Here is a 22,471-nt window from a genome sequence, read left to right as displayed (position 1 = left end):
GTCCAAGACGCATTGCAAGTAATTGCCATTGCTTGCTGGTCGTTACTAAAACTTCTGGATTAACGGAGATGTCAAACTGGGACGTACGTCGACTAGGTGATATGGTTGCTATTAAAAAGTATGTGAATTGCTTCATAAAACTGCAAGTCACTGCATCAGAATCTCTAAAACAAGTCCAATTGCAGCGTAATCTTGACAAAAAAAATTAAAATGAAGCATAGATCTTGATCCTTTCATACAAGATCGAAACCGAGTGCCAAAGTTAACAAATGACTGGTCGGAGTATAGGAGTGAGTAGGCTACTAGAAATCCTTGTATTTGTTATTCCCCTCGTGTCGATCTTTGTCCAGCAGCTGCACTTGAACCAGGAGATACTTGTTGTGTTTAGTTCAGTGTCATTGAGTCAATGGTTGTTGAGAAGTGCTGATGTTTTGTGGTCTAGAAGAGGAGTCGGAAAGGACCTTGGTCTTGTGGTCCTCGTATTGAATGCCATGGCGTAGGTTGGTACTAAATATTAGGTAGGCTAGGCTATTACAGTAAGATAAATAAGAAGGCACGTGACTACTAAATACATGTAATGACATGATCATTGAAGTCAGGGTCAGAACTTATTTTAGTATATTGATTAGCGCCACGTTTGACATTCAACCCAGAATTCTGTAATTGAGCCAAATAAATGACAGTTCATGGTGTCAGCAAATTCTTCAAGTAAAATATATAGGACTAGTATATAGGAATAGTAGTGGTTTTCAACATGTTTGTGATTAAGACTGAAAACCTAGGTTTATTCACTATGCTTTCTGTAATTAAGTTCTTTATTAGACAAATGTTTGCTATGCTTTTACTATTTAGGGTAGGGTTCAAGACATATTTAGTAAGAAATATGATTTTATATATAAAATTGAATTTTTAAATCAAATGTAGGCCTATTTGAAACTCTATTCATAGATTCAGTGTTATCATTGCCGCCTCACTGAAAACAATAGTGTGATATCAATTCCAACCTGAATTGTACTGATATTAGGCGTTTACAAAATACTGCAACAGCATGGGAGGGTAGAAATGAAATCGCCCTTGATTTGATATTTCATCATGCTTCATGGAAACAGTTCATTCACCACCCATTGTGGTTATAATCCTGTAAAAGGAGTTTCTTCTGTCATTGTCATGAACGAGAATGGTCTGAAGTCATTTTCAACTATACATCTGCACTGGTAGCTTGCTTTTGCGTAGGATCTGAGTGAGTATATGTCTATATGTCTTGATACGTCCTTTAGACAAAAGGTTTCCAGAGCGAAGGACGGTCACACCACAGACACAGAGCTTTGTACCATCCACAACACACCCCCAGATTCTTGGCTAGCTGCTGCTGACGCCTGTAAGGTGTCAGATAGCGCACGTTTGACTGTGCAGTGGCTTTGCAAATCATTATTGCTACAATGTGCACATTACAGATACAATGTGGCAAATATTTTAATAAAAGCATATGGACAGAATTGCAGCGATTTTAGTTAGCTTGCTAACTAAAGGAGAACGTTAGCTAGCATTCAGAGAATAGCATGCCCTACGTTACGTTATTATTGTAATGTGAGCTAGCTTAGCCACCTTAAAAGGACTAGCCAGTTTGTTTCGTAACGTAACTTGCCAACATTAGTTGGTCAATTTACTGTGCAGCATGGTATGTTTAGAGAACATTTTTTTTTAACGGTTTTGAAGTCTTAAATGTATACGTTGAGAGAACAAAACAAGTCAATATAAAACAAAAGCCCGCTGAGGCGAATGGCCCATTACCGTTTTCCCCTCTCCTGTGTTAGCTAGTTACGCGTCGCTATGAACATTGGCTAGCTGACGCTAGCTAACTAGGCAGTTGTCAAACAGTTTTGCCCTCGACACTAGCAACACACGTTACAATTCTCCATATTATTCTGCGCAAAAGCAACGTAACCACAATAAAATGCCTGTAACTAAATAGAAAAGGTCATACAAATGTGTATCTAAAGCACATGACATACCCCGCTGTGTCACAACATTACATTCTTTGAACGCAGTTACGTCAAAGTTAGCTACCTTGCTAACTCACCAACTAGCCAGATGGCTAACTGGGTTCTGATCATTGGCAATAAAAAAACAAACAAAAAAATCTTACTTTCTGCTTACCTTTTCCAATGCTTTTGGGTTCCGCTTGCTCATTCGTGTTCAGCCATGAATACGAACAACGTAAGTATAAATAGGAATTTTCCTAAATACTCAACATGAACAGTAGCTAGCCTACGACTGTGTGACGTCTCTTTCCAGTTGTATTGCTGGGTTTGAAAACATCCCCAGTCCGTCCGTCTCCAAGAAAAGCCCAGCAAAACATGCAAACGTCTGTCCCATTGGCGGAGAGCAGTCATGTGGTCCACTTTAGCCCTGCCGAGCTTTAAAAAAAAAAACGGGTATACGTCTGCTGGATAATGGGGCTATGTCAAGCAGATTTACCTCATTTTAAACCATTTCTAAAACGGATAGAAAGGCTTTGGCACCATTAAACACCTTCGTTAGGGTAGCATGCACATTTGTAGTGGTATTTTATATTCCGTTTAATAGACACCGGAATGGTGAGTATGTTTTGCTTGTTGAACCTTGTGAGTGCCATAGGAGAGGGAGAGAGAGGCGGTGACGTCATCTTTTCCGCTCGACTCTGCGGCCGGTGGGAATGTTCTCGATCATGTCGGATGAAGAAATAACACAAGGTAATCAGACTAGTGCATTTGGAAACGTCCTCTCTTGTAAATTGTTTCAATATACTTTTTTTTTTTTTATGTAACTGAATGTATAGACTTGTGTACTAGTTCCGTAAATGTATTGCATCATTCCTGCCGCTCTAGCTACATTGGATTGTCGTGGCGCAGTGATATTTGCATTAGATGACTATTAAAGCGCATGCGCGGTGGGGGGGGGGGGATATTACATTGCGGAAGAAAACAAGCTTAAAATCTGAGAGGGGGGAGGGGCAGTGGTTTATACACGGCGACGAGCCATCAGCATCCGGGCTTGAATGGAGATGAGAGGCGGTTGTAACATAGAGGGGCCTTTGTTGGGGTAGGGTTTAGGTTATCATTGGCATGGTATTGAACATGAGGGCATTGCACCATATCTGTCAAGGCTATCTGCTTAAAGAGGCACTGCATCGCAACTGTAGGTTTTACATTGCAGAAGTGTTTGACATGCATTTTACTTTACCCTCAGTAGTTCAATTTCGCTCTCGATAAAATAAATCAAGTTGTTTGTATTGCTGTGTGAGATGTAGCAGCGGACAGATTGATATGGTATCCTATTCTCAGGTTATTTTTTAAAGGAGATTAACTTTTGTAAAATATGCCTTGAATGTAATCTCGGCTGTTTCTAACGAATGGTACCTCCATTTTAAGGTAAATACTGCTGTGTGTATGTATCCATTTATTGTCAAGAGATAATTAGCAAGTCTTTAAATCTCACCTGACACACAGAATCAATGCAACACCAAGAACAATTAAATTGGTATTTTATTTACATTATTATAAATGCTCCACTTTACATCCTAGTGAGAGAGGTCTCCCCCCCCCATGTTATATAGATGTACGTCCAACATACTCCCTATGTAGCGCACTAGACATGTCTCTGAATGTCCTTGAGTGGCCCGGGCAAGAGCCCGGACGTGAACCCGATCGAACATCTCTGGAGAGACCTGAAAATAGTTGTGTAGCAGAGCTCTATGGGCCCTGGTCAAAAGTAGTGCACTATATAAGCGATAAGGTGCTGTTCATATATACAGTAGGTCTATGAATCAGTGCTCATTTTCAACCTAGATTTAACTTTATGCCAAAGAAAATAGCAAGGATATCTTCTAATGAGCTCAAATACAAATTGACACAGTCAGACACCAAAAGCACAATTAAATGGACATTTTATTTACATTATTATTATGAAGTTCATACACTTTGAACATCCTAGTGAAGTTAGTCCTGGGCGTACTGTTGTTCAGGTGTTTATAAATCAGCTCTGACGCCAAAACCAGGTCCTGGAGGAGGCTCAGACAGAGATGTCAGTCCACCTGCTGGCTCACAGGAGAAACGGCCGTTCCTGGAAGATGAATAACAAATAATTATTTACATTTAGGAAATGTCAACAACAACAAAAAAGTTCTCCTTTATATTAATTTCCAGCACGACCCCCAAACATCAACAAATGTGAAAACAGCATGTTTATGTTTTGTAGTTAAAAAGAGGAAGATGTTAAAATAATTATACAGGGCATTCAGAAAGTATTCAGACCCCTTGACTTTTTCCACGTTATGTTACAGCCTTATTCTAAAATGGATTAAATTGCCCCCCCCCCCCTTCAATATACACACACAATACCCCCATAGTGACAAAGCAAAAACTGGTTTTTATTAATGTTTACATAAGTAGTCAGAACCCTTTACTCGTTGAAGCACCTTTTGCAGCGATTACAGCCTCGATTCTTCTCGGGTATGATGCTACAAGATTGGCACACCTGTATTTGGGGAGTTTCTCCCATTCTTCTCTGCAGATCCTCTCAGGTTGGATGGGGAGCGTTGTTGCACAACTGTTTTCAGGTCTCCAGAGATGTTAGATCGGGTTCACGTCCGGGCTCTAGCTGGGCCACTCAAGGACATTGAACTCTTTGGCCTGAATGCCAAGTGTCACGTCTGGAGGAAACCTGGCACCATCCCTACAGTGAAGCATGGTGGTGGCAGCATCATGCTGTGGGGGTGTTTTTCAGCGGCAGGGACTGGAAGACTAGTCAGGATCGAGGGAAAGATGAACGGAGCAAAGTACAAAGAGATCCTTGCTGAAAACCTGTTCCAGAGTGCTCAGGACCTCAGACTGGGGCGAAGATTCACCTTCCAACAGGACAGCGACCCTAAGCACACAGTCATGATAACGAAGGGGTGGCTTCGGGACAAGTCTCTGAATGTCCGTGAGTGGCCCAGCCAGAGCCTGGACTTGAACATCTCTGGAGAGACCTGAAAATAACTGTACAGCGACACTCCCCATCCAACCTGACAGAGCTTGAGAGGATCTGCAGAGAAGAATGATTAACTCCCTAAATACAGATGTGCCAAGCTTGTATGTAGCGTCATACCCAAGAAGACTCAAGGCTGTAATCGCTGCCAAAAGGTGCTTCAACAAAATACTAAGTAAACGGTCTGAATAGTTATGGAAATGTGATCTTTTTTAATGATAAATGTACTAACATTTCTAAAAACATGTGTTTTGCTTTGTCATTATGGGGGTATTGTGTGTTGATTGGGGGGGGAAACAATTTAATCCATTTTAGAATAAGGCTGTAACGTAACAAAATGTGGAAAAAGTGAAGGGGTCTGAATACTTTCCGAATGCACCACACACACGAAACAATAGTTTACTTAGATCTCTATCAATTTCTTTGCTAGATTCAACGATCAACCGGTTGTAAAAAGCACCAGTGTTTGTCAAAACGTTAGTCTTCATAGTTCACTGCTAGACAAGAAACACATGCTGTTACATTGTATGGATAGGCACCAGTCCGGTACTATGTCGTCGACACAGTTCAGTGCTGAACAACATGCTGTTACATTGTATACGAGTTAGGGCCCTGTGTTTCTCGCAATCATGTGACATGACTGGATTTAAAACATTATTTTTAAAAAATTAAAAGGTTTTTCATCAAATTTCCCAAATTCTTTGTCAGATGGTCTAGCACCATCCTCAGTCAATTGCTTACATTTTAAAATAAAGGATAAAATATTACTATGCCGCGCAAAACACAGGACTGTAAATATGATACGAGGCGATAGACATTCATACCTGGGTCCAGGCAGAGGGACTTTTCCAGCTTTCAGCTCATCGATGATCTGATCCATGTCTTTAGGACTCAGGTCCTCCTGTACACAAGAGGGCAGCAACACATCACAAAGCAGATCCATATTCAGACAATGAAACTATCCTAATACATCATAAAACCAGTCTATGTACCCAGTAAAACCATCCTGACATCGTAAAACCAGTCTATTTACCCAGTAAAACCATCCTGACATCGTAAAACCAGTCTATTTACCCAGTAAAACCATCCTGACATCATAAAACCAGTCTATTTACCCAGTAAAACCATCCTGACATCATAAAACCAGTCTATTTACCCAGTAAAACCATCCTGACATCGTAAAACCAGTCTATTTACCCAGTAAAACCATCCTGACATCATAAAACCAGTCTATTTACCCAGTAAAACCATCCTGACATCACCCAGTAAAACCAGTCTATTTACCCAGTAAAACCATCCTGACATCGTAAAACCAGTCTATTTACCCAGTAAAACCATCCTGACATCATAAAACCAGTCTATTTACCCAGTAAAACCATCCTGACATCATAAAACCAGTCTATTTACCCAGTAAAACCATCCTGACATCATAAAACCAGTCTATTTACCCAGTAAAACCATCCTGACATCATAAAACCAGTCTATTTACCCAGTAAAACCATCCTGACATCGTAAAACCAGTCTATTTACCCAGTAAAACCATCCTGACATCATAAAACCAGTCTATTTACCCAGTAAAACCATCCTGACATCATAAAACCAGTCTATTTACCCAGTAAAACCATCCTGACACATCATAAAACCAGTCTATTTACCCAGTAAAACCATCCTGACACATCATAAAACCAGTCTATTTACCCAGTAAAACCATCCTGACATCATAAAACCAGTCTATTTACCCAGTAAAACCATCCTGACATCATAAAACCAGTCTATTTACCCAGTAAAACCATCCTGACATCGTAAAACCAGTCTATTTACCCAGTAAAACCATCCTGACATCATAAAACCAGTCTATTTACCCAGTAAAACCATCCTGACATCGTAAAACCAGTCTATTTACCCAGTAAAACCATCCTGACATCATAAAACCAGTCTATTTACCCAGTAAAACCATCCTGACATCATAAAACCAGTCTATTTACCCAGTAAAACCATCCTGACATCATAAAACCAGTCTATTTACCCAGTAAAACCATCCTGACATCGTAAAACCAGTCTATTTACCCAGTAAAACCATCCTGACACATCATAAAACCAGTCTATTTACCCAGTAAAACCATCCTGACATCATAAAACCAGTCTATTTACCCAGTAAAACCATCCTGACATCGTAAAACCAGTCTATTTACCCAGTAAAACCATCCTGACACATCATAAAACCAGTCTATTTACCCAGTAAAACCATCCTGACACATCATAAAACCAGTCTATTTACCCAGTAAAACCATCCTGACACATCATAAAACCAGTCTATTTACCCAGTAAAACCATCCTGACACATCATAAAACCAGTCTATTTACCCAGTAAAACCATCCTGACACATCATAAAACCAGTCTATTTACCCAGTAAAACCATCCTGACATCATAAAACCAGTCTATTTACCCAGTAAAACCATCCTGACATCATAAAACCAGTCTATTTACCCAGTAAAACCATCCTGACATCATAAAACCAGTCTATTTACCCAGTAAAACCATCCTGACATCATAAAACCAGTCTATTTACCCAGTAAAACCATCCTGACATCATAAAACCAATTTGTAAGTCGCTCTGGATAAGAGCGTCTGCTAAATGACTTAAATGTAAATGTAAATAAAACCAGTCTATTTACCCAGTAAAACCATCCTGACATCATAAAACCAGTCTATTTACCCAGTAAAACCATCCTGACATCATAAAACCAGTCTATTTACCCAGTAAAACCATCCTGACATCATAAAACCAGTCTATTTACCCAGTAAAACCATCCTGACATCATAAAACCAGTTCAGACATATGGTGAGCAATATTGTTTGGAACATCGAATCGCAATAAAAAAATCACAGTATTGAATCTCAATACATATTGAATCGGCACATAAGTATTTTTTTATTTTTTATTATTTTACCCCCTTTTTCTCCCCAATTTCGTGGTATCCAATTGTTAGTAGTTACTATCTTGTCTCATCACTACAACTCCCGTACGGGCTCGGGAGAGACGAAGGTCGAAAGCCATGCGTCCCCCGAAACACAACCCAACCAAGCCGCACTGCTTCTTAACACAGCGCGCCTCCAACCCGGAAGCCAGCCGCACCAATGTGTCGGAGGAAACACCGTGCACCTGGCGACCTTGGTTAGCGCGCACTGCGCCCGGCCCGCCACAGGAGTCGCTGGTGCGCGATGAGACAAGGATATCCCTACCGGCCAAACCCTCCCTAACCCGGACGACGCTAGGCCAATTGTGCGTCGCCCCACGGACCTCCCGGTCAAACCCAGAGTCTCTGGTGGCACAGCTAGCGCTGCGATGCAGTGCCCTAGACCACTGCGCCACCCGGGAGGCCCCATGGTGAGGTTCTTGGCCATTCCCAGATATAGTATACTCACGTAGTAGTTGTCGTTGATCTGGACCATGGGGGCGTTAACACAGGCACCAAGACACTCCACCTCTATTAGAGAGAACATCTTGTCTGACGTCATCCCTCCTACCTTGATGCCTGAGGGAGGAGGAGGAAGAAGATGTTTAGGCTTTTAAGACTGATCTGATGGAAGGATTGGTGAACTGATCCCAGATCAGTTTGTGCTATTGTCAACCCAAACATGTTCTGCATGACAATTGGATAAAGAGTTGACAAGAGAGCAGAAACCGACTGGAACCCAGCATCTAGACACTGCACAAGAACCGACTTCATATTCACAAGAAAATTGACAGTAGGTTTAGCGATCATCGTTAAGTAGTGATTTTTTTTTTTTATTGATTCTTAGTTCTCCTAGATCTCCGAAGCTAGCTTAAATGCTCGACTCTAAACAATCCATTACTGTTGCGTACACGGGGGTTGGGCGATATTACAATAGCATCATCTATCTACGACGATTGACAGCCATTGTCGATTGGTAACAAAATCGTAATGTGACAGATAATATGGTTTACCCTATTTGAACTTGACTGGTGCCGAGCAGTAATGAACAGTCTCACAGCAGGACAGAAGAACAGTACACATCTATAGACTATAGCCTTCAGCCATTCTTCATTATCTTTTTTGGGACACACTAACTACACTATATATACAGCAGTATGTGGACTAACTACACTAAATATACAGCAGTATGTGGACTAACTACACATCAGTATGTGGACTAACTACACTATCTATACAGCAGTATGTGGACTAACTACACTATCTATACAGCAGTATGTGGACTAACTACACTATCTATACAGCAGTATGTGGACTAACTACACTATCTATACAGCAGTATGTGGACTAACTACACTATATATACAGCAGTATGTGGACTAACTACACTATATATACACATCAGTATGTGGACTAACTACACTATCTATACAGCAGTATGTGGACTAACTACACTATATATACAGCAGTATGTGGACTAACTACACTATATATACAGCAGTATGTGGACTAACTACACTATATATACAGCAGTATGTGGACTAACTACACTATATATACAGCAGTATGTGGACTAACTACACTATATATACAGCAGTATGTGGACTAACTACACTATATATACACATCAGTATGTGGACTAACTACACTATCTATACAGCAGTATGTGGACTAACTACACTATATATATACAGCAGTATGTGGACTAACTACACTATATACACAGCAGTATGTGGACTAACTACACTATATATACAGCAGCATGTGGACTAACTACACTATCTATACAGCAGTATGTGGACTAACTACACTATATATACAGCAGTATGTGGACTAACTACACTATCTATACAGCAGTATGTGGACTAACTACACTATCTATACAGCAGTATGTGGACTAACTACACTATATATACAGCAGCATGTGGACTAACTACACTATATATACAGCAGTATGTGGACTAACTACACTATCTATACAGCAGTATGTGGACTAACTACACTATATATACAGCAGTATGTGGACACCTCTTCAAATGAGTGGATTTGGCTATTTCAGCCACATCGTTGCTGACAGGTGTATAAAATCGACCACACAGCCATGCAATCTCCATAGACAAACATTGGCAGTAGAATTGCCTTACTGAAAAACTCTGACTTTCAACGTGGCACCGTCATAGGATGCCACCTTTCCAACAAGTCAGCGTGTTAAATTTCTGCCCTGCTAGAGCTGCCCCCCGGTCAACTGTAAGGGCTGTTAATGTGAAGTGGAAACGTCGAGGAACAACAGCTCAGTCAGGAAGAGGTAGGCCACACAAGCTCACAGAACAGGACCGCCAAGTGTTGAAGAGCATAGCGCTTAAAAACCGCCTGTCCCCGGTTGCAACACTCACTACCGAGTTCCAAACTGCCTCTGGAAGCAACGTCAGCACAAGAATTGTTAGTCGGGGGCGTCATGAAATGGGTTTCCATGGCCGAGCAGCCGCACACAACCCTAAAACCACAATGCCAAGCGTCAGCTGGAGTGGTGTAAAGCTCACCACCACTGGACTCTGGAGCAGTGGAAACGCGTTCTCTGGCGTGTTGAATCACGCTTCACCATCTGGCAGTTCGACAGACGAATCTGGGTTTGGCAGATGCCAGGAGAACGATACCTGCCCCAATGCATAGTGCCAACTGTAAAGTTTGGTGGAGGAGGAATAATGGTCTGGGGCTGTTTTTCATGGTTCGGCCCCTTAGTTCTAGTGAAGGGAAGTCTTAACGCTACAGTATACAATGACATTCTAGATGATTCTGTGCTTCCAACTTTGTCGCAACAGTGTGGGGTTAGGCCCTTTCCTGTTTCAGCATGACAATGCCCCCGTGCACAAAGCAAGGTCCATACAGAAATGGTTTGTTGATATCGGTGTGGAAGAAATTGACTGGCCTGCACAGAGCCCTGACCTCAACCCCATCGAACAGCTTTGGGACGAATTGGAACGCCGACTACGAGCCAGACCTAAATCGCCCAACATCAGTGCCTGACCTCACTAATGCTCTTGAGGCTGAATGGAAGCAAGTCCCCACAGCAATGTTCCAACATCTAGTGGAAAGCCTTCCCAGAAGAGTGGAGGCTGTTATAACAGCAATGTTCCAACATCTAGTGGAAAGCCTTCCCAGAAGAGTGGAGGCTGTTATAGCAGCAATGTTCCAACATCTAGTGGAAAGCCTTCCCAGAAGAGTGGAGGCTGTTATAGCAGCAAAACGGGGGCTATTTTGGAATCAGGTGTCCACATACTTTTGGTCATGAAGTGCATCTTGTGTCTACTACTAGCAGTTAATAAAACAAACATATCCTATATTCCCTTCTCTCTCCATTCTATGAGTAGGACTTTGGTCTACAGGCCACTTCCATCGTTTTATGCATGACTTTATCCCAATCAAACAATGAATGTAACGGAGTTGCCTATCACAAACCAAATGTCCAATAACCCATCCTCCTACTGGCCTATCACAAACCAAATGTCCAATAACCCATCCTCCTACTGGCCCATCACAAACCAAATGTCCAATAACCCATCCTCCTACTGGCCCATCACAAACCAAATGTCCAATAACCCATCCTCCTACTGGCCTATCATAAAACCCCACCATGTGAGGTCAAAAAACCAAAATGGCCACAGAGACACATGTTCATCTGTCATATACACAATAATAAAAAATAATAAAAAAATCAACATCTGTTTTTCCATCTTCACTTTGATCCCCTTCATGTCTGGGTCCGCCTGTTGCTCTCTTACCCAGTTTGTTCTGGATGGCCTCCAGGATGCTGTCGGAGTCGCAAAGCATGCAGGGAGTTGTAGTGCAGATCTGGATGTGGTACTTGCCCACCGGCTGCCTCAGGAACATGGTGTAGAACGTCGCTACCTCATAGATCCTCATCGGAGGGACGTCAAGCACCTCGGCCACCTGGGAGAAGAGAGGAAAAACGGAGGCTCATTAACAAACAAAAGGTGTAGCATTGAGTTGAGCGTAACCAGTCCTGTAATGGATAATGAACTGGGTTTCTACAATGGCTCGTCGCCTACTGATCACGCCCCTGGTCTGCAAATAGAGATTCTATGTCATTCTATGGTTCTAGAAATGTACATCAGCACATCCCTCATCCATTCTGATTATGTCTATTTAAAATATGTTGCTACAAAAGCAAACCAGATTAACATACTCTATCCTGAAGCAAACAGATGCCCTCGGTCGGGATATTGATTGATTTATTTACCTTGTTCATGGCTGAGATGGGGAGCCACCCATGCTGTCTCTGAGCCAGGTCCAACACGGGGATGGTGGCGGCCTGCTTGTAGCCTTCTGGGTACATACTAATGATAGCATCAATCCTCTAAAACAACAAACAGCTTTCATTAGTGAGGGTATTATGATGTGGTTTGTTGATAAGAACAGAGAATGTGATTGTTTATAAAAGCTTCCTTCATAAAAAAATGAGTTAAAAGTTGTGAAATTGATGTGATTTAACATTGTAATAAACCGTTGTTTTTAATCGTTTTTTTGTTGTTTAGTCTTGATTTGCAGTCATTTTCTTTAAAATAATAATGCTCTGACATCATCCACTCACCTTCAGGTTGTCCACAGTGAACTCAAAAGGAGTATCTGGGTTGTTGTCAGGTGTGTCTCTGTGCTACAGTGGAAAGAAAAACAGCAGATTAATCATTATATTGAAGTCAGTCCTACCAGTACCTGCCAAACTAAAAACATATTGTATTAGTTTAAAAAAAAATGTCAAATTAGTAAAGCTACCAACTCATCAGGAAAAGGACAATCTCCCCCATAGAAGCCCAAGGCGATTGAGATATAGCCTCTGTCTACACCAATAGGAGTGCTGTATCCAACAACATAAGCCGAGTTCACAGGAAGACCAATTCAGAATTTTTCTCTCACTAATTGGTCTTTTGACCAATTAGATCAGCTCTGAAAACAATTGTGTACAAAGTACTGATGTGTGATTGGTCAAAAACACCGATTAGTGAAGAAAAAAAAAATCTCTGAATTACACACCTTGTGTAAACGCAGCCATATTGGCACTACAGGGAATGTGCCACTGCCCCCTGGTGAACAGTAAATACTCCTATCCTATTTTTAAAATCTGGCTAAAATGGTCATCGTGAAAATGCACAAGCCATGGTTGTAGCTCATGTAGGAAGGGCTTAGTTGAATCTGTTCTCTTAAGACAATATAACATGTCTCTCTGCCAAGGGACTGTTACCATGCCATGTTTCCATCACCCGAGCAGAAGCAACAACCACGTGATGTTGTTTCAACCACTAACACATGACATCTAGTGACGGGGAGATCGTTTGTTTTTGTATATACAGTAGAGTATCGCAATATATATATATACAGTAGAGTATCGCAATATATATGTATATATAGAGTATCGCAATATATGTGTATATACAGTAGAGTATCGCAATATATATATATATACAGTAGAGTATCGCAATATATATATATATTTGTATATACAGTAGAGTATCGCAATATATATATATATATTTGTATATACAGTAGAGTATCGCAATATATATATTTGTATATACACAGTAGAGTATCGGAATATATATATTTGTATATACAGTAGAGTATCGCAATATATATATATTTTTTAATATAACATCCAACACTAGTTGCATGATGCAATGCGTATGAAAGGCTGGTTCATATAGTTGAGTAGGCCAGACCTTGACAACAGTGTACTTGAACATGTTCGTAACAAGCCATGGCCTTGTTGGAGATATGGTCATATTGACTTAAGGTTCCTAGTGTTAGTCACATCATAGTCTTGTGTTAGCCAGTGGTGTAAAGTACTTAAGTAAAAATACTTTAAAGTACTACTTAAGAAGTTTTTGGGGGGTTATCTGTACTTTACATTTGACTACTTCTACTTCACTACATTCCTGAAGAAAATAATGTACTTTTTACTCCATACATTTTCCTTGACACCAAAAAGTACATTACATTTTGAATGCTTAGCAGGACAGGAAAATAGTCAAATTCACACACTTATCAAGAGAACATCCCTGGTCATCCCTACTGCCTCTGATCTGGAGGACTCACTAAACAGAGAACATCCCTGGTCATCCCTTCTAGCCTCTGATCTGGAGGACTCACTAAAAAGAGGACATCCCTGGTCATCCCTTCTAGCCTCTGATCTGGAGGACTCACTAAACAGAGAACATCCCTGGTCATCCCTTCTAGCCTCTGATCTGGTGGACTCACTAAACAGAGGACATCCCTGGTCATCCCTTCTAGCCTCTGATCTGGTGAACTCACTAAACAGAGGACATCCCTGGTCATCCCTACTGCCTCTGATCTGGAGGACTCACTAAACAGAGAACATCCCTGGTCATCCCTTCTAGCCTCTGATCTGGTGGACTCACTAAACAGAGAACATCCCTGGTCATCCCTACTGCCTCTGATCTGGAGGACTCACTAAACAGAGAACATCCCTGGTCATCCCTACTGCCTCTGATCTGGAGGAGTCACTAAACACAAATGCTTCATTTAGAAATTATGTCTGAGTGTTGGAGTGTGCCCGTGGCTTTCTGTAAATAAATAAAATAAAACGGTGTCATCTGGTTTGCTTAATAAGGAATTTGAAATGATTTATACTTTATTATTTTAAACAAAATACTTTTACACACGTAGCATTTTACTGGGTGACTTTTTTTTTTTTTTTTACTTCAGTCATTTTCTATTAAAAAAAGGTATTTTTTACTTTTACTCAAGTATGACAGTTGGGTACTTTTTCCACCAATGGTTGCGGTCTCTGTTCAGCCTTTACATTTCCACGCCTTGCCTCTCCTGTAATTTGCCAAAGAGACTAGCCTTTCGGGAAATCTTCAAATATGAACATTCTATCATTAATAAGCGAGAAGATCAGAGGATTTGATAACCCTCACAGCTATCCTCCAAATCACAATGTTTATGCAAATTAAAATACTGATAGGAAAACAAAGTCCTTCATCAATTTGATTGTAAACATAAACATTGGGCAGAACAGAGGGTTCCTGTTTATTGCATTTTGACCACCAGCCAATGGGATCACACCAGAGAGGTTCTCGCCATTCAAAAGTTCCCCGCCAGTTCATTGTGAACGCTGTATATCCAGCAAGCAAGAGCAAGGTGCTTCTTTCCTCAAATATATATTTTGGTTTTGTTCAAAATTAGTAACCAACATGAAACCTGCTCTTTCCATGACAGACTGACCAGGTGAATCCAGGTGAAAGCTATGATCCCTTATTGTTGTCACTTGTTAAATCCACTTCAATCAGTGTAGATGAAGGGGAGGAGACAGGTGGTTAAAGAAGGATTTTTAAGCCTTGAGACAACTGAGACATGGATTGTGTGCCATTCAGAGGGTGAATGAACAAGACAAAATATTTAAGTGCCTTTGAACGGGGGTTTGGTAGTAGGTGCCAGGCGTACCGGTTTGTGTCAAGAACTGCAACGCTGCTGGGTTTTTCACACTCAACAGTTTCCCGTGTGTATCCAGAATGTTCCACCACCCACAGGACATCCAGCCAACTCGACACTGTGGGAAGCATTGGAGTCAACATGGACCAGCATCCCTGTGGAAACGCTTTTCAACACCCCGTAGAGTCCCATGCCCCGACGAAGTGAGGCTGTTCTGAGGGCAAAAAGGGGGGTGCAACTCAATATTAGGAAGGTGTTCCTAATGTTTTGTCCACTCAATGCATATTGCTACTTCTGGGACTACCGCTTCAATAAGATGAATACAGAGAGAATGAGGAGACAGGAGATGCCAGCGCCAGCAGAGATGTATGATAAATATTGGGCCAATAATTACATAACCAACATATTTAGTAATACTATAGCTGTCTCTCTTCCACCTTAACTTTCCTTGTCAAATAATTTGATAGGCTACATTATAATAGCATTATGCTATTATGTAGCCTAGGCCTACTTTCTGATTGGCTACAGCCTAGATTTGAAGGTGAGCCTAAGTTTTGAATAAGTTTTTAGGAAAGGAGAAATGTGAATTGCATCTGAGCTGTTCTGGTGTCTTTGACGGACGGGTCCTTTTAGGGTTTGTGAGTTCACTAATTCTCTCCATTCAGAAAGTTTATCCGAAAGTATCCAGTCTGGACTTAATCTGTTAATAAGAGAGGATGGACAAATAATATAACTGAAATTAGAATAACTTATATTTTTAAACAGACATGATGATTAGCATAGTGTCTCCTTAAATATTTCAGACACCTCGACTTATTACCCCCAAAATGTTACAGCCCGACTTCAAAATGGATTAAATAGATTATCTCACCCATCTACACACAATACCCCATAATGACAAAGCAAAAAAACAGATTTAGACATTTTTGCAAATGTATTAAAAATAACATCACATTTACATAAGTATTCAGACCGTTTCAGACCGTTTTCAGTACTTTTGTTGAAGCACCTTTGGCAGTGATTACAGCCTCGAGTCTTCTTGGGTATGATGCTACAAGCTTGGCACACCTGTATTTGGGGAGTTTCTCCCATTCTTCTCTGCAGATCTTCAAGCTCTGTCAGGTTGGATGGGGAGCGTTGCTGCACAGCTATTTTCAGGTCTCTCCAGTGACGTTAGATTGGGTTCAAATCCGGGCTCTGGCTGGGCCACTCAAGGCCATTCAGAGACTTGTCCTGAAGTCACTCCTGCGTTGTTTTGGCTGTGTGCTTAGGGTCGTTGTCCTGTTGGAAGGTGAACCTTCGCCCCAGTCTGAGGTCCTGAGCGCTCTGGAGCAGGTTTTCATCAAGGATCTCTGTACTTTACTCCATTCATCTTTGCCTCGATCCTGACTAGTCTCCCAGTCCCTGCAGCTGAAAAACATCCCCACAGCATGATGCTGCCACCACCATGCTTCACCGTAGGGATGGTGCCAGGTTTCCTCCAGATGTGATGATTGCCATTCAGGCCGAAGAGTTCAATCTTGGTTTCATCAGACCAGATAATCTTGTTTCTCATGGTCAGAGAGTCCTTTAGGTGCCTTTTGGCTAACTCCAAGGGGCTGTCATGTGCCTTTTACTGAGGAATGGCTTCTGTCTGGCCACTCTACCATAAAGGCCTGATTGGTAGAGTGCTGCAGAGCTGGTTGTCCTTCTGGAAGGTTATCCCATCTCCACTGAGGAACTCTGGAACTCTGTCAGAGTGACCATCAGGTTCTTGATCACCTCCCTGACCAAGGCCCTTCTCCCCCGATTGCTCAGTTTGTCCGGGCGGCCAGCTCTAGGAAGAGTCTTGGTGGTTCCAAACTTCTTCTATTTAAGAATGATGGAGGCTACTGTGTTCTTGGGGACCTTCAATGCTGCAGAAATGTTTTGGTTCCCTTCCCCAGATCTGTACCCCGACACAATCCGACACAAATTATCAAGGAACCTACTAGGTACAACCCTAAATACGTTACCATGGCCACCCTCTTAGATATCATCCTGACCAACTTGCCCTCTAAATACACCTCTGCTGTCTTCAACCTGGATCTCAGCGATCACTGCCTCATTGCCTACGTGCGTAATGGGTCCACGGTCAAACGACCACCCCTGATCACTGTCAAACGCTCTCTAAAAACACTTCAGCGAGCAGGCCTTTCTAATCAACCTGGCCCGGGTATCCTGGAAGGATATTGACCTCATCCCATCAGTAGAGGATGCCTGGTTGCTCTTCAAAAGTGCTTTCCTCACCATCTTAAATAAGCATGCCCCATTTAAAAAAATATATAACTAAAAGATATAGCCCTTGGTTCAACCCAGACTTCACTGCCCTTGACCAGAACAAAAACATCCTGTGGCGTTCTGCATTAGCATCGAATAGCCCCCGCGATATGCAACTTTTCAGGGAAGTCAGGAACCAATATACTCAGTCAGTTAGGAAAGCTAAGGCTAGCTCTTTCAAACAGAAATTTGTTTCCTGTAGCACTAATTCCAAAAAGGTTTGGGACACTAAAGTCCATGGAGAATAAGAACACCTCCTCCCAGCTGCCCACTGCACTGAGGATAGGAAACACTGTCACCTCCGATAAATCTACAATAATCGGTAATTTCAATAAGCATTTTTCTACAGCTGGCCATGCTTTCCACCTGGCTACCCCTACCCCTGCCAACTGCTCTGCACCACCCAGAAACTTTCCTAAGCCCCCCCTGCTTCTCCTTCACCCAAATCCAAACAGCTGATGTTCTGAAAGGGCAACATCTCAGCACCCCCTGCAGCAACTTCTCGGGCCGACTCTCTTCTCTGTATATATCAATGATTTCGCTCTTGCTGCTGGTGATTCTCTGATCCACCTCTACGCAGACGACACCATTCTGTATACATCTGGCCCTTCTTTGGACACTGTACTAACAAACCTCCAAAGGAGCTTCAACGCCATACAACTCTCCTTCTGTGGTCTCCAACTGCTTTTAAATACTAGTAAAACTAAGTGCATGCTATTCAACCAATTGCTGCCCGCACCCTCCTGCCCGACTAGCATCACTACTCTGGACGGTTCTGACTTAGAATATGTGGACAATTACAAATACCTAGGTGTCTGGTTAGACTGTAAACTCTCCTTCCAGACTCACATTAAGCATCTCCAATCCAAAATTAAATCTAAAATCGGCTTCCTATTTCGCAACAATGCCTCCTTCACTCATGCCGCCAAACATACCCTCGTAAAACTGACTATCCTACTGATCCTTGACTTTGGCGATGTCATTTACAAAGTAGCCCCCAACACTCTACTCAGCAAACTGGATGTAGTCTATCACAGTGCCATCCGTTTCGTCACCAAAGCCCCATATCACCCACCACTGCGACCTGTATGCTCTCGTTGGCTGGCCCTCACTACATATTCGTCACCAAACCCACTGACTCCAGGTCATCTATTAGTATTTGCTAGGTAAAGCCCCGCCTTATCTCAGCTCACTAATCACCATAGCAGCACCCACCCGTAGCATGCGCTCCAGCAGGTATATTTCACTGGTCATCCCCAAAGCCAACACTTCCTTTGGCCACCTTTCCTAGTTCTCTGCTGCCAATGACTGGAACTAATTGCAAAAATTACTGAAGCTGGAGTCTTATATCTCCCTCTCTAACTTTAAGCATCAGCATCATGTACCTGTACACAGCCCATCTGTAAATAGCACACCCAACTACCTCATCCCCATATTATTACTTACCCTCTTGCTCCTTTGCACACCAGTATCTCTACTTGCACATTCATCTTCTGCACATTGCTAAATTGTAATTACTTCGCTACTATGGCCTATTTATTGCCTTACTTCACTGTATATAGACTTTTTCTATTGTGTTATTGACTGTACGTTTGTTTCTCCCATGTTTCTCATAATAAAGGGTCTGAATATTTATGCAAGTAAGGTATTTCTGTTTTTTATACATTTGTAAAAATGTCTGTTTTTGCTTTGTCATTATGGGGTATTGTGTGAAGGGGGAAAGTATTTAATCCATTTTAGAATAAGGCTGTAATGTAACAAAATGTGGAACAAGTGAAGGGATCTGGATACTTTACGAATGCACTCTCATATTTACACAAGTACTCACACCCGAGTCAATACTTCGTAGAAGCACCCTTAGCAGCGATTACAGCTGTGAGTCTTTCTGGGTAAGTCTCTAAGAGCTTTCTACACCTGGATTGTACAACATTTGCCCATTATTCTTCTCAAAATTCTTCAAGCTCTGTCAAATTGGTTGGCTAGACAACCGTTTTTAGGTCTTGCCATAGATTTTGAAGCAGGTTTATGTCAAAACTGTAACTAGGCCACTCAGGAACATTCAATGCCATCTTGGTAAGCAACTGCAGTGTAGATTTGGCCTTGTGTTTTTGGTTATTGTTCTGCAGAAAGGTGAATTCATCTCCCAGTGTCTGGTGGAAAGCAGACAACCAGGGTTTTCCTCTAGGATTTTGTCTGTGCTTAGCTCCATGAAGTATTTTTTTTTTATCCTGAAAAACGTCCCAATCCTTAACGATTACAAGCATACCCATAACATGATGCAGCCACCACTATGCTTGAAAATATGCAGAGTGGTACTCAGTAATGTGTTGTATTGGATTTGACCCAAACATAACATGTATTCAGGAGAAGTGGTTTCCTTCCTCTCCGGCAATTGAGTTAGGAAGGACGCCTGTATCTTTATCATGACTGGGTGTATTGATACACCATCCAGAGTGTAATTAATACACTCTGGATGGAGTATCAATACACCCAGTCATGACAAAGATACAGGCGTCCTTGCTAACTCAATGCACTATGCTCAAAGGGATATTCAATGTCCTCTTTTTATTTGACCAATAGTTGACGTTCTTTGTGAGGCATTGGAAAACCTCCCTGGTCTTTGTGGTTGTATCTGTGTTTGAAATTCACTGCTCGACTGAGGGACCTTACAGATAATTGTATGTGTGTGGGTACAGAGATGAGGTAGTCATTCACAAATCTTGTTAAACACCATTATTGCACACAGAGTGAGTACATGCAACTTATTATGTGACTTGTTGCCATAACAAAGGGGTTGAATACTTATTGACTCAAGACATTTCAGCTTTTCATATAATTAATTTGTTAAAAAAATAAAATATCTAAAAACAATTCCACTTTGGCATGATGTGATATTGTGTGTAGTAGGCCAGTGACTCCAAAAAAATCTAAATTTAATCCGTTTTAAATTCAGGCTGTAATATAACAAAATGCGGAAAAAGTAAAGGGGTGTGAATACTTTCTGAAATACATGTGAGGAATGACGACAGGTGCCAATTTCCGTTTCTTTTCCTTCATTTATAGGATGCAACTGAAGTAAACGTAGCTCAATTGAATCTTGTAGGCTAATATTTTTTATGATTTCTCTCTCATTACGGAGTCCTCTCTAGGCACATTGAACAACATGATCTTGTATTGACACTGCCTTCTCACAATGGAATTATCGCAGCAGATCATAGGTTTATTGTTTGTTGTTGTTCTTAAAATTATCCTTTTCTATATTGCACCAAATTTGCACACACCCTATATTCCATAATGTTGTCATGGAAAATATCCAACCAGCAATCAACAACTGTGCCGTAAATACGTCTGCATATTGAACGTTAAGATTGCCGAAACGCCAGTCTCTTTGGCAAATGACAGGAATGGCAAGGAGTGGAATGTTAGCTAAAGAGACTGGTACCCAGACGAGCCTTGTGGTGTCATACATCCAAATCTCGTCTTGGGTGGTAAGAAGCCTGGGCTTCTGAGGCTAGTCACATTAAGGATATAGTACAGTAAGGCTTTCTGACTAAGCTCTCTGATGAAACGTCTGGTTGAAATCAGCGAGGTTACAGATCCTACACAGCAGCACTCACCACAAAGATGCCCCCAGCTCCAGCTCTGGCAGCGGACTGGTGCAGACTCCTGACCTGCCTGGACTGAGAAGATGGACCATTGACAGAACAAGAGACAGAGAAGAAGGATGTTAATGTGTGCATAAGGTTTGATTCTATTAAATACCAACCCAAAACTAATTTATTAAAGACTGCAATACCAACAGGACATTTTGGCAGTATGGGGAACGCAGCACCAGTTATAATTACGACCAGTGTGATTCAAAACGATTACGAAGTTGCAAGGTAGCCGTGAAGCTAACTAGCCAAGGAACAGTGTATGTTTGTTTACTAGTAAGCCAGAAAACTATGTAAGGCTCTTTTACGCTGGCTAACTCAGTTAGCTAGTTAGCCAGTCAGGAAGCTTTAGCTAGCGAACTGACAAGGACAATATATATTTTCACAATCGTTCAATCATCATTATTGTTCATATTAATATTTGACTAAATCATTACTCTAATGAAAGTGTAACATTGGCTGGTGTAGCTAGCTGCTAGCTAGCTAGCTAGCCAGTCCGCTAGCTAGGCCGCTTGTCCTTGTCAAGTGTCATGCAACATATTTCATTAAATTCTCATAAAACGTAATGATTCTTAACTGATAATGTTAGCTTAACATAAGTACATTGTTATAACCATACCGTTTGCGATACAACAGATCGAATTGCAGAAGTTAAAAACATCTTCACAGCGTAGTTTAGTCCGGTTGATACAACACTTATTGGACGACAGCGAGGGCTGACATCGATTTAACCTCTCGATTGAGAGGGTCTGGTTTACGCAACGTATTTACTTCTGAAGTGAAACTAATCGACCACAGATCAAAAATGATCAGAAATGTGACACTTATTACAATTTATTTTCTGTCCAAATGTATCTCCATTTACGTGAACGATCACATAAGATTATTAGGTTGATTTAACATTCAGTACTTGCATGGACATCTGTAATTTTCTGTATACTCCATTGTTCAGCAATATCAGCGTCTTAAAAAAACTGGTGACATAGATGGAACGTTAGAACAAGAGTTTCTATTGGACAAATGAAGTTAGGCCCCTCCCCGTTTCGCTCCATGGATTTTCAGTCTGACCCGAAGTCACCCTTAAAAA

At 41.4% G+C, this 22,471-nt stretch overlaps 2 protein-coding genes across 3 annotated transcripts in view; both read right to left on the bottom strand.

Annotated features, from left to right (window-relative positions):
- Nucleotides 1-2,876, bottom strand: part of ankrd12 (ankyrin repeat domain 12) — a 143,853-nt gene extending 140,977 nt beyond the window's left edge. Inside the window, exon 1 of one of the 2 annotated variants that reach the window (XM_071360720.1) lies at nt 2,158-2,876. The gene's annotated coding sequence lies outside the window, so the exon portion shown is untranslated. The remainder of the gene's footprint in view (nt 1-2,157) is intronic. The other variant, XM_071360721.1, reaches the window with a different exon arrangement.
- A 1,032-nt stretch (nt 2,877-3,908) lies between these two features.
- On the bottom strand, nt 3,909-22,338 carry LOC139550091 (NADH dehydrogenase [ubiquinone] flavoprotein 2, mitochondrial-like). Its single transcript, XM_071360719.1, has 8 exons — nt 22,004-22,338; nt 21,349-21,411; nt 12,576-12,638; nt 12,225-12,341; nt 11,746-11,914; nt 8,436-8,545; nt 5,832-5,908; nt 3,909-4,101 (listed from the first exon to the last, which is right to left on the bottom strand). The coding sequence occupies exons 1-8, from the start codon at nt 22,043-22,045 to the stop codon at nt 4,008-4,010; spliced, it is 735 nt and encodes a 244-aa protein (XP_071216820.1). The 5' UTR covers nt 22,046-22,338; the 3' UTR covers nt 3,909-4,007.
- Between the last annotated feature and the right edge of the window lie 133 nt (nt 22,339-22,471).

Source organism: Salvelinus alpinus, chromosome 23 (assembly GCF_045679555.1).
Source record: "Salvelinus alpinus chromosome 23, SLU_Salpinus.1, whole genome shotgun sequence".
In the NCBI taxonomy this organism is placed as follows: Eukaryota; Metazoa; Chordata; class Actinopteri; order Salmoniformes; family Salmonidae; genus Salvelinus; species Salvelinus alpinus.
This window is presented reverse-complemented; position numbering and strand designations above follow the sequence as displayed.